Source organism: Camelus ferus, chromosome 1, assembly GCF_009834535.1.
Source record: "Camelus ferus isolate YT-003-E chromosome 1, BCGSAC_Cfer_1.0, whole genome shotgun sequence".
Classification (NCBI taxonomy): domain Eukaryota; kingdom Metazoa; phylum Chordata; class Mammalia; order Artiodactyla; family Camelidae; genus Camelus; species Camelus ferus.
Genome location: NC_045696.1, coordinates 118,308,166 through 118,321,763, shown reverse-complemented (window position 1 = coordinate 118,321,763; position 13,598 = coordinate 118,308,166). Strand labels below are relative to the sequence as shown.

Genomic DNA, 13,598 nt, shown 5'->3' with positions numbered 1-13,598 from the left:
GGGAAATAATAATAAAAATACTACAACAAAAGACATGCCTCTTTTTGCCACAAATTACATATAATTTCTAACTGTTAAAATATATTAGACATCAGCATCTATCAATGTAATACAGTTGAAAACTCTGCAATAAAATGGACTATTCTATCCTCATTATTTAAAAGGATCACTGAAATATACAATAATTTTTTAAAAAATCCTCTAAAGTAAAACTCACACAGTGAATTTTATTTAAGTCTACAAAAATTTTATAAATATCCAAGTACAATGGTATTGAAATGTTTTTTTTAAAAAAAGTTTTTACATACAATGATTATTTTACCAAAATCTACCAGCTATATTAAAAAATACTGCTTGTTCTTTTATTATGCAGTCAAGTAGGGGGATATTTTGAAGACTTGAACTTGGGAAAAACAGGTCTTTGGGAACTTCCAACAGAGGAAGAGTGGAAGAAATACATAGGGGCTGAAGAGGTCCTGGACTGTTTTCCTAGAGTAAGGCTTACACATTTTTTTTTGCAGTTCCCTGTCTTCCCTGGATATTCAGTTCTTCCCTCTGACTGGGTAAGATCAAGGTAAGAAAGCCTGTAATCTTTAAAACCAGCAGTTTGGGTAGATAGCTCTTAATGCTATGAAAGGAGTTAGGAGAAGCATGAATGAGATGAAGAATTATACTTGTGAGGGACTAATTATTTACTTTACTACAAAGCCATGGGGGAGGAATCTGGCTTAATATGTAAATAAATAAAAAGTAGCAGTAACATTTGAGAAGCCAGGTGAACTCTGACAAACTTCTGAAGCCATGGGAGCTGAAAAATGGATATCTCATTAATAATAACATCCCAACTCTGGCTCTACTGCTTTTGCTGGCCCCACTAATGAACTAGCAAAAATCAACTAGTGTAATTCTTTGATAAGAAATCCACTGTAGGTCACGTCAGCCTAAGTGGGTTTTTTTGGTTTATGTTTTTCTAAAGTTTTAATATTTTCACTCTAAATCACCTATATCTGTTCTAATCATGCCTAGACCCAAACAAACAAAACAGACATCATACCGCCTTTCATTTTAGTGATCCAAGAATGTTATAAAGGCTGACTAGGCATGGTGGGGAACTGCCTTAAGGTACGGATGTTCCTTTGCAGATAACTTTGCCTATGGGGTGGCGGTGACAGCTTCTGTAGGGCTACTGTTTCTGTCTGCGACCAGAGCAGGCAGCGAGGTCTCATCTGCTCCTGAGACACTGGAAATGAATAAATCCAGGTGTAAACACAAGGTAACTCAAATGACTCTTCATACAACCCCAAGACTAAAGGATAAAGGAGCCTCTCTTTTAAGCAAATAAAGGAGATTGCCGTCACACCAACAGAAAATCTGAACTGAAGCTAAACTACTAGACTCAATGAATAAGGAATTGACAACTCAATAAAAAAAGATCAGAATTCAGACCAGAAGGTTATTTTTTTTAATTCCAGTGGTCAACATTTTACCAGTGAGCTTCATGCTAACCATTAAAATGTCTAACTTGCTAAATTTCAATTCACTGTGAGCGTAAATACATAAAATCCACATCTAATCTTCTAAATCTAATATTAAAGAGTAAGCTGAAACTTCCCTACCATTTAATATTTATAACTGACATTGAACCACTACCTTTTCATGTTAATTTTGGATCAGATTTTGAGTTCACTTCCATGCATTCACATCAGTTAGTGAGTGGTATCTTGAAAATGGCTTAACTACAAATTATAGATGACTAAAACTCTTTCCTTCACCAAATCATAGATTTCCTCCTTTCATACTCTTTAACCTATGTGATCCTGGAGCACTGACCACTTTGGACCTCCTGGAAGCTCTCACATCTGCAGCTCCTATAATTTTGGCCCTCCCTGTCTTTCCCCTACTCTGACTAGCTCTCCAATATTTCTAAAATACTGCTCTCTCTATCCAATTTCTAATCATGGAGAATTCCATCAAATCAGTCCTCAGTTCTTTCTTTTCTCTTCCTTTGAATTCTTATCTGTCTCATACTTTGAACAGATATCTCTTGAGGATGACTTTGGGATCTCTAACTTTCAGACTGAAGTCTCTTATCTCCAGCTTTCTTTCAAACAGCTTAATTTAGAGGAACTGGGCTCCTCGATGTTCACAGCTCTCTGATTTCACTTCTACCTAGTGTCACACTACTTAAGAAAATCTTTTTTTTTTTAATTTTATTTATTTTTATTTTTTAAAACTTTTTTGGCACGGTGAGGTAATTAGGTTTATTTATTTTTATTTACGAACAGAGGTACTGGGGACTGAACCCAGGACCTCATGCTTGCTAGGCATGCACTCTACTTCTGAGCTATACCCTCCCTCTAACAAAACCTGTTTTTAAGGAGACATTTTAAAAACCACCCACTTTTTAAAAATCATTTTTACTGTCATTTAGAACTTCCAAGTCACTCTCCCATTTATTTAACGACCTTTATCTCCAACAAAGTTACTGTTTTCCATAATGACTGCACAGACTTACTTACAGGTTTTCATCCATCTAAACTGCTGTTTTCCTTGCTATCTAGAGAGGGTTTTTCATTAAGATGATGTTTTTTTGCAAAACTACACAGACAGTAAGAAGATCAGCTGCTGCCAGGGGTTGAGGGGCACGGGGTAGGGAAGGTGGAATAGGCAGAGCACAGAGAACTTTGTGAAAGCACTCTGTACGATACGATACGGATGGACACACGTTGTTACGTATTTGTCTAAACTCACAGAGTGTCCAACACCAAGAGCGAGCCCTAATGCAGACTACGGAGCCTGGGTGATCACCACGTGTGTGTGAAGCCTCATCCCACTCTGCTGGGAGACCCTGAGAACGGGGAGGTGTCGCGTAAGTGAGAACAGAAGGCATATGAGGAATCTGCACTTTCCTCTTACTTTTACTGTGAATCTAAAATCTGCTTTAAAAAAAAAAAGACTCTAAACCAAAACCTATCCAAATCAATGTAAATCATTACACAGAACTAATGAAGGTACTGAGCTGGTTTACTGGCTACCAATAAACAATATTCCACTGAATTAGTGTATTTAACACTTTTTGTATACTGTTCCCATATCCCCTTACCCGTTACCCCATATCCCACTCTCGTTACCACACCACTCTATATTTCATCTGCCCTGACTCTGTCCCTTCCAAAACTTTCTACTCTGCCTCTTAGAACCCCCTTCTATGATATAACCTGAACTTAACTTCCTTATATTCTCAAGCCATCAATGAATTCTTCCACCATTGACTTCCTTGCCTGCTACCTGCTGTACGCCCCTGACAAAACCACTCCGTCTTCTCATTGTGTCTAAATCCCAGGGGATGAATTTTGCTGGACATATCCCACAAATTCACAAACTTGTATCACCTATAATTTATGATGTCTATTCTCACCTTTACCCCCATGGTTATGTAATCTTTATCAACTCAATCTAACCTTTGTCACTCTCCACGTATTTTCAAATCCTCCATCTTTTCACTCACCTGCAGCAAATTACTTCACCCTAACATATCAAGAAAGAGATGAAAATATCAGTTATATTTCATTGAACTCTCTGCTATCAAACTAATGAACTTACTGCACCTAAACATCCTTTCTCCTTCTCTCCCAGTATTGCAATTAAAATAAGACCCTCTCTTGTTCTTTCTCCAAATCCATCCGTCTTGGCTCTAGATTGCTTCTACTCCAAACTACCAAGACCTAAGGACTCCTCTTCCACTGATTTCAACTTTTTCAAGTACTACTATAACTCTCCTTTCAATTCTTCATGCCACTTTAGTAGAGAGCACAGGATTCGTTTATTTGAAACGCACAGTACTCAAGACTATGGATTCTTGATATTACATAAAGCACTGTGCTTGTCAGAGTCACAGTGACTCCTCAGTGCACACTTCTATTTTCTTAAACTTTTGGCTGACCTCTGGCAGTTTAGCCCACTGTCTCCTTGACATCTTGGCTGCTCTGACTTCACACTTTCTGGGTTTTCCTTCTACTTCTCTAGTCACTCTAAGTCTCCTTTGCAAGCTCCTCTGCTGCTGCAAGGTCTCTAAATTGGCCTTTCCCAAAGACTGGTCCTAGGTCCTCTTCTCACACTAGGTGCTGTTACTGGGTGATCACAACCATTCACAGTGTTTTTCCTGCCACATTTAAGCAGACAAATCTTTATCTCCAGCCTAATGCAATATACTAAGTTTCAGACTCATACATCAAAACCTTCAGGATGTCTTCATCTGAATGTCTTAAGGCACTTCTAACTCACATCTGAACCTGAACTTAACAATCTTCTCTGCCACCCCCATCCCACCTGCACCCTGTCAGGTTCCTCCTCTAGAGTTCCGAGTCTCAATACAGGCATTTTCACAAACCTGAAAAACCTAGATGGCACTTCAAACTTCTCCCTGCTATCGTCTCCCCATACCCAAATGTCCCTGCCAAAAAATTCAAACTTCCAAATATCAACTACTATCAATCCACCTACTAATGTTTCCACGTCTCTTCCTTTGCACTGTGACTTTTCCAGGACAGGACACTGACTTCTCAACTAGAATACTGCAATGGCTTCCTAACTCATCACTCACCTTCCAGTCTTGCTCTATCACTAGAGTTTATTTACCTTACGGTAGCCAGGATAATCTTTCTTAAATACAATTCTGGCCGTAAGGTTCCTTCAATGGACTACTCGCTGTGCTTATATAATGTGGCTTCATGATCTCGGTTTTCATTTGTGGCCATTCCTCCTTTAAACTCTAGCCTCTGACCACAATGAAATTCTGTATGTTCAGCAAAGGGCAAGCTCATAGCACACATGATCAGCCCTCTGTAGCCAAAGGTTTTGCATCCATGGAGCCACCCAATCACGGATCTAATTCAATTCCCATTTTATATAAGGGACTTGGCGCATCCACAGATATTGGTACCCAGTGGGGATCCTGGAACCAATCCCAAGTGGATACTGAAGGATGACTGTACTCTGTTCACTCAGTCACCTGGCTAACAGCTGTTTGTCCCTCTGGTTGTGGCTTAGATAGATACCACATCTTCCCTGACCCACTACTACCACCCATTTAAGTTAGATTCCCTCCCAATGTACTACCTGAGCACACTACTAATTTCTTCAGGGAAGCACTTACTCTTTATCTTAACTAGCCACTTACTTTTCTCTGCCTGGTCCCCCAAATCCTGGCTATTAACCATAACAACAAGTCAGTCAGGGCTATGTTTATTTATTTGTTTGTTTTCTTGATAGAGGTACTGGGGATTGAACCCAGGACCTTGTGCAGACTGAGCATGCACTCTACCACTGAGCTACACCCCCTCCCCCCTGCTCAGGACTATGTTTATCTTTTTCAACGTTTTATTTCCAGCACTCAGAACAATATCTGGTACATAGAAGGCGTTCAAATATTTTTTCAAAGACAAGAAACTTGGAAAGAGTTATACACTTAAGAAAAGCCTATACCACTTTAGGTCGCTGATTCCATAATGTTTTGTATGCAAAATAAACAATACTTGCTATAAATCACATTAATAAGTTTTAGAAACCAGAAATTAAGAATACTTCCTTCATTAAATTTTTACTATGTATCTAAAACATTGTATCAATTGTAAACATCCTTGAGTCTCTGCTCCAATACTATGGTCACCAATTTCTGGGGCAAGTAACATCTATTTCCTTAGCTTTCCCTTGCTAAGTGATCTGTGCTCTCAGTTAATGAGGGCATCATAACATGACTCTTTCACAGAAAACTATCTCCACTTGGTCCTTATGGAAATTCTAATACGGTCGTAAGGAAAGAAAACATGGAAGAAATGAATTTTAAAGTCTTAAAAGAAGAAAACTTCCAGTACTAGAATAGTCAGTGGCAATAAAACAGATTTCATACATAACAACTTAGACAGGAAGGAGAATAGGTAAATGGAGGAAATTCAGCAATTGCTGATTAACGTAAGGAGAGGAGCTCAAACTGGTAAAACACAGTTCATTCATCCATTGATTACTTATTGATGGAGTCCATGTGCCAGGCGCTAGGCATACAAATGGTTCCAACCCTCACAAAGCTTACATTATAGACAAGAAGACGAACAATAAGCAATGAAACTGATATAGGATTACATTTGAGGGTTAGTACCGTGAAGGAATGAAGAATGTCAGAACAATGGCAGGATGAGAAGGCCCAGAGTTTACAGCTGGCTTCACACATTTAAGCAAGGAAGGCAGCTATGAACATTACAACCAAGAATGCCATGGAAAACCCCAAAGAGCTGTAAACCAGGAAAAAAAGATTTTTTCCCTTCTCCCTAAGATGATTTCAGCTAATTAGACCCAAGAGCAGGGTTTAAAAGTAATTAGGATGACTCAGACAGCACCCTATACCTTGGCCCGGTATCTTTAGCAGAGCAAACTCATCTTTTACTCACATCTAAACCCACTTCTACAAGCAGCATTTTGCAGGAAAGAGGGAGGCACTTTTGTCTTGTCACTTTAGCAAAGCTATATTTTAACTAACCTCCGACTCGAGCACACCTTTCAAATCTTTTGATCACACAATACTTTGCCTAACCCGTTGGTCCTTTCCTTACATCAAAGAAATAGAAATGAAGAATAAGTAATTAATAGATGACTAGATCGCTTCCCTACCTTTCCTCTCAGTAATCTCCTGAACAGACTGTGTGAACAAGACAGTGTCTAAGGAAAGATCACAAGGAGTCGACAAGCCTGCACACAGTGGGAGAAGGTGACACATCTGATTCCTCATCTCAATGATCAGCTGAGATTACTTCTTTTTTCTGTTTAGAAACTTTCAAGACCAAGTAGACTCTTTAAAGTTGGTTCTGGGACACGAGTCTGCCTTCTCCCCAGACTTGCCAGCCTTTGCAACCTTTCCGTTCCTACCAGTACTTGTCTCTCAAGTGTTGACTTTTCGAGCCACAATCAGCCAAGCCTGAGTTTGTAACACCTCTGCTATACAGAAAACAATACTAAACGTCGTAATAGGACAACATCGTTTTATTGTTTCAGTAAACTAGTTTACTTAATTTAATTATTACCAATTTATTCATCAGTAAAGCCAGGCACTCCCTTCTAGTTGTAAAACTCTATGATACGATAAAAGGGATGGAAGGAAGGAAGGAAGGAAGGAAGGAAGGAAGGAAGGAAGGAAGGAAGACAGAGACAGAGACAGAGACAGAGACAGAGAGACAGAGAGATTGCTTGAGGATAAAAATTACCAGAGGCAAAAAATAGAGTAGGTAGGATATTCTGAATGTCTTGGATTTTTTTTTTAAAGTAGGTTACTGAATATTTTATACATGAATCTAAAAAGAAAGCTTTGAAACAGGTATTATACAAAAAGGCATTACATCAAGTAATTATCTGAATACTATAAAAGCTTTAAGTAAGAAGTCATATAAAATTGAAGCTAAAAACTCTGGCAAAATGTAACAAAATGCTATTCTCAAAAGATACCTAACAGAGGAAAACATTCTTTCATCATGAGCAACATTCCAATCTCTCATGAGCTTGGGGAAACAACTAGTCATTCTGAGGCTATTACTTTATTAATAGGATACGTTTCCCTAAATCTTGTTTTCAGTTTAAAATAAAATGATTACTTTTTCATTTAATTAAATCATTAAAAGTTCCGTGCTATGAGTGAATAATAATGAATAGTTGAACAAACAGTTTTACTTTTTTTATGGCTTCAATTGAATTACAAGTAATGTGTCAAATATTAATTAACAGCTTTTGATCAAAGATCTTGGAATTTAAGGCAGTAACTTTTGTATGTGACCAAATTCAGTAGAGTACAGAGGAAATGTTATTCTTTCTATGCTGTTTTCTATTTGAAAAATAAAGCTGTTAAATGTTTAATTCATATGGAAAATATGACCTAAGATTTTACAATATATATATCTAAACAGTTCTTTTTTTCTGCCCTCACCTACTTTCCTCAACCAGCCATGAAAGTAAACCAATCATATGCAGTTTTCTCTCTAATATTCCTCTTATGTGGCTATTTTTGCTAATTCTTTCCAGAATACTCAGAATCATTTAAATCAGTAATGTACTGTTTTTCTATAAATGTTAGAATACAGATTTGAGAAATTAAAGACCTATTTGTTTACTTATGAAATATATAACAGGGATTTTTTTTTTTTAAAAATCAAACAAAAAACCATGGCTTCCACGCAGGGAAACCACTGATTAAGTCCAGTGTTTGACTTCTTACAAAATGAGTCATCCAGTTGCCACAAATTCCCTTGTGGGAAAAAATGGGTAAAAGGCCTTAAATATGTGCAGAACCCCATCAAAGACATATATTGAAATAAACAAACCATTACTAGAAAGGTGATGATTTTTTCAAGTAAATATGACAACCCCATTAAAATGCAACACACGATTTTCTGCAAAGAAAATCTCAGATGAAATAGATGCTTTATATAAAATATTTACATATACAATGCATAAAACCCACTACGGTTAGTAACCTTTATGGCTTTGAAGAACTAGATATTTACATATCCTTCTTTCTGCATGTGCGTGTGCGTATGTGTGTTTTGTATATATTTTTAACAGTTGACAGCTGTTTTAGAGCATACAGAGATGCCAAGCTGAATGAGGGTCTTGATTACTTCAAGATTAGCTATCTAAAGTTTCTATTCATTTTAAGTGTTGTTAGTTGGAAGAGTCATTAGTCACTTCCTTGTCTCATAGAACATCAGCATACATTTACATTGTTAATGAACATTTGGGGTAAATGAATTAATGGCACTTTTAAACATCAATTCAGTCTTAATAACTTTGTATGTCACAGAAATGTTGGCTAGGATATAAACGAAAAGCCTTTTCAGTAAAGGTAACTACTCATTCCTGCAAACAATAAAAGATAAAATTAATTTAAAATGTTTTTTAACCAATTAAAAAAAAAAAAGAACCTCAATATTTAATGACTAGACCACAGTAAAATATGCACTTAAGGGGAAAAAAAAAAAAGACAAAAAACCAACCCTATGTTCTGAAATAAGCACACAGACTAGAAAATTCTGGTGAAAATATTAACACAAAAATATATTCACTTTTACAATATCTACTTACAGAAGTGCTTATAAATTAATTTGACCTATTTAATTATAAGTACTTCTTACAGATATTATATTTAAGAAAAAACATCACTAGGGAAGACAGTATTATTGTTACCACTGAATTTTTTTAAATGCTTAAAATTGAAATTGGACACTAATTTTTTCATATTATCAAAACCTTACACAGCAGTCTAAATAAAAGCAAATATAAAAATAAAAATCATAAAAATAAGTTGCATACTATTTTCATTAAAACCAACAATGGCATCTGTATGATGTGGAAGGTATTAAAAGATGCAGAAAAGACAAACACACTCCATAAACTCAAGGGCTTGTGTACTAAGGAAATAGCTACTTTAAGAAATCAATTTTTTTTTTAGTTCCTAGAACATGAGTTAATGGCAGACCTTTACATCAATAAAGGAAAAAAATACTGTATTTGAAGTACATAAAACATGTGAATGACTTTGACTAATTATTATTTAAAAAAAAATAAATCTTATAATCCTGATACATGTATTTATTTAATAAGTGAAAAATCAGTTACTTGAGACAATGAATCAACTTTATCAAATGTTTAGTGAATTAGTTAAAAACAAGGTAAGGCTTCAATAATTCTCACGAACTCACTGTTTCCTTCTAAGATACTATGCTATTACTAATACTGAGAAACAAATACAGAGTTCTGAATACACACACATTTAATACATTTTTATAGGGTAGACCCAGAATACAGTCTGTCTTTTAACAAATTCAATGCATAGATCTTTAAAAGTACAGTAACACAAATTTCAATTATTTAAAAAAAGGATATCAGACAAGTCTTTTGTCCTGTAATTATCTCAGTTTGCTGAAAGGAAAAAAAAATCCCTAACACCAAAAGCTTGGACTTCTTTAAAAGATGTACAAAGGCCATTTTGCATTTCAACATCCTTATGCTGAAGTAATAAACTGTTTATGCTTTTTTTAAAAGAATGACAGTACATTAAACATTTGGCTATCGGTAGTGTGTTTCCATAATTAGAAGTCACCGTTTTGTGGTGTTCATCAGCGTCAGAGCGCTGGACGTCCACCCGAGGAGAAGTCCTCAAAGCTGCCCTGCTCATCTCAACCTAGAGAAGGACACCCACGGCAGGCAGGGCTGGCTGGAGACCCTCTGCCAGGCTCCCCAGGGCTGCAGAAGGTATCTGTGTACAAAACTCACCTCCCGGCTTGCTGGAGTCACTGGACAAGGGGTCGATGCCCACTTCTTGTTCCTCTGGCTCCAGAGGATGTCTTGTTTCAGATAAGGAAGGATACATTATGAGAACTGGACAATGAATGTCACCAAAAGTGGCTACCTGGGAGATGAAAAACATGGAGAAAAATGATAAATTTTTTTCTTTCTGCTATGACTGGGCATAAATGCAAAACTGAAATGATTAAATGAGCATTACAAACAGTAACACGTTTCCCACAGGCTCCAGGGACTGTCAGCACACAATGGCAGGCACAGGGAAAGAAATGAAAAAGTGGCACAAAATTTCCATTTCAACAATTTCTCGCCAAAGCTGAACTTCACTGGTAACCTTTACCTCAATGTTCAATTACATTTATTTTTCAATAAACTTCTGTACAAAATGTCGAATTTAAAGTTAAATTACTGTTGCATTTATAACATCCTTTATTTTACTGCCCAAATAACAATTATAACAGGAACTTTCAAAATATAGAAAATATAGCAAACGAAAGTCATTCATAATTGTATTAGCAAAAAGCACCACTGTTAACATTTTAGTTTATTATGCATATTCTTCCTGTCTTTGTTCTGGGTATTTAAAATACAGAGAGTTTTAATGTGATCCACCATGCTAAATACACTGACTATATGAGTTATCGTATTTTCCTTCCCATAAAAAAGTCTGTGTGATCACTTCTAATGGATTCGTAGCATTATATCACTGTAACAACCGATGTAACCAATTCCTTATTAGTAAACAGGATGCTTTTGGTTACTTAACACTATAAACAGCCTCATAATGAGTATCTTTCAGTAATATGTGTTGTACCCATGACTGTTTCCTTAGGATAAATTCCTATAAGCATAATTGCTGGACCAAAATATGTATTATAAAAAATAATATTTCGTGGTAAGTTTTGGCAAATTATGCTCTAGAAAGATTTTCATATAATAGAACAATTCATTTCCTCTGGACCCTTCTCAACGGTGAGAATGAGTAACTCCTCTCTTTTTACTGAACCAATATGATAAAGTTTTATATTGCATTTGCTTGATAACTAGTGAGATTACTGAAGACTTCATATGTTTTCCCTGACATTTGTTACTGTCTTTTGTGTATACAGTTTATTATTATGATTGTCTTCAGGATTTGTAAGCATGCTTTAAATATTAAGTATATTAAACCTTTGTCATAAGCATATATATATCTTTCTCTGAGTGTGTCTGTCTCCAAATTATATATAGTTTTTGTGGGCATAGTAACTTTTTCATTTTTATGTACCCAAATATATCTGTATCTCCTTTATGGATTCTGCCTCTCGTATTATGCTTACAAAGGCAAGATTATGTAAATAATTACCTATGTCTTCTTTTATTGTTTTGAAGGGTTTTCCTTCTCAATTTTCTGCAAAGAATTCCAATTTAAACACAAGATGTTTTAGAAATTAAATTGTTTTTGAACTTCCAAACTACACTACTTATAATTTTTACATGTCTATAAGGTACAAGTGACATTCCCAAATCAGAATCTTCTAAAAAATATACTGGGTTCACTAATTTTCATCCAAAATAATGTAAGTAATATAATCTTTCAAATTTCAAGAGCAGGGGGACATGATAGGCAGGGGAAATGTGGAATGCTAAGTTGGAAAAGCAAGTCCAACCAAAATGAGTATATAATTTTGCAGGATGTAATCTCCACTAATGGAGGAAAGTTCCAGAGAAGCCCGTGAATACACAAATTCTTGTCCCAACACAAAATCCTCCTTTATCCTGTTTACTTTCTTTCTAAAACTCTCCCTTCTTAAAATCACTCTTGAACATTTTCTGATTTTTATCAGACCCCTCCAACTCTCACCCACCCCAACTCGCAGTCAGATGTTAACAAATCCTTTCCCCCTCAGATCATGGCAAGAGAAGCGGAGGGTTAGGCAAAATCAGCACTTAGGAAAACAGAACTTTCACTGCCAACAGACAGTAAGAATTTCAAAAGCCATAAATCCTAAGTTCATAAATCTAAACAGTTGTCAGTTCTTGCTTCTTCTGTGTACAAATCAGTGTACATATATGGAGCGCTAATTATACAGAAGGAACTCTCGGGAATGTAATCTAGTAGAGGATAGCAAAATGCAGATAATCAATTATAAAACAGATCTGATCAATTCTGCTGACCAAATGAATGAACAGATTGAAAAACAAAGTCCTTTACTACGGAGAAGTAAAGATCACCAAACTCAAACACCTAAAGGGGTCAGGCGAGAAGCATTATTAGCTACAGTTAACTTCGTCTGAGCAATGAATACATGACAAAAACTACTCTAACCAGTTCAGGTTCACTCATCACTTCATCCTCCCAACAACCCTGTGATGTACCTTCATTGTCATTTTCATTTTACCAAGAGAAAACTGAGGTGCAGAGAGATGAAGTAATGTGTTTACAACCACACAACCAGTAGGTGTTGAAGCCAGCACCCACCCTACCTGGCTCCAGAGCTCCCACTCTACCCCACTATCCACGTGGCTCTCATTAAGTCAAACAGACAAGGTGTACACTAAGGGGGTTTAAGGGGAGGAGGTCTGTGAACTGCAACATCCTCTTCTCTGCTTCAACATTTTCAAGAAAAGCTAGAAACCCAAAATTTTATGTGAAATCTCTTTAGTTCTGAGAGTTGGCAAATAATTTATTAAAAAAAAAAAGTGGGTGGAACTGATTAAACACATGTCCAAATTGTATCTGGCCATGGACAACTATTTTAATGTAAAATTCATAGTCTCCATACATTTTGTCATACTCTTTAAAAATACAAAGGTAAACATTTGAAAATGAGTATTACAAGTCAACTGCTGAATTTCCTTAAAATTTCTTTAACATTCTATACTATGTTTTCATATCATTAATTTCTCATTTTTATAGTATATACTTCCCACTGTTGCTTCCTATACCTGCAATATACAAATAAGGGGATTTTGTACATTTTAAACTTTTGAGAAATAAGCAACAAGCAAACTGATATCAAAGCATATTTCAAAAAGCAACATTAAAAAAACCCCTCTTTATAGCTAAAATAAAATACAACATGATGATCAAATATTCATTCAAGATGCTCATAGTTGCTTAGGGTCTTTTTAAATTCCTTAGAGAAAGTTAAGATCAAATCATTCACTGATTTTGGCTTTTATAATAATGTTTTAGAAATTGAGATGTCTGTGGTAATACCTAATAACCAGAAAACAAAATTTACTAAATACACCAGTTTACAACCATTCTATAG

General features: G+C 35.9%; 1 protein-coding gene across 7 annotated transcripts in view; it reads right to left on the bottom strand.

Moving 5' to 3' along the window:
* TBC1D5 (TBC1 domain family member 5) overlaps nt 1–13,598 on the bottom strand; it is a 498,574-nt gene that overhangs the window by 298,494 nt on the left and 186,482 nt on the right. For all 7 annotated transcript variants that reach the window (XM_032488852.1, XM_032488869.1, XM_032488856.1 and 4 more), the window contains one exon: nt 10,312–10,447. In XM_032488852.1, coding sequence (XP_032344743.1) covers nt 10,312–10,408 — 97 coding nt within the window. In that variant the 5' untranslated portion in view covers nt 10,409–10,447. The remainder of the gene's footprint in view (nt 1–10,311; nt 10,448–13,598) is intronic.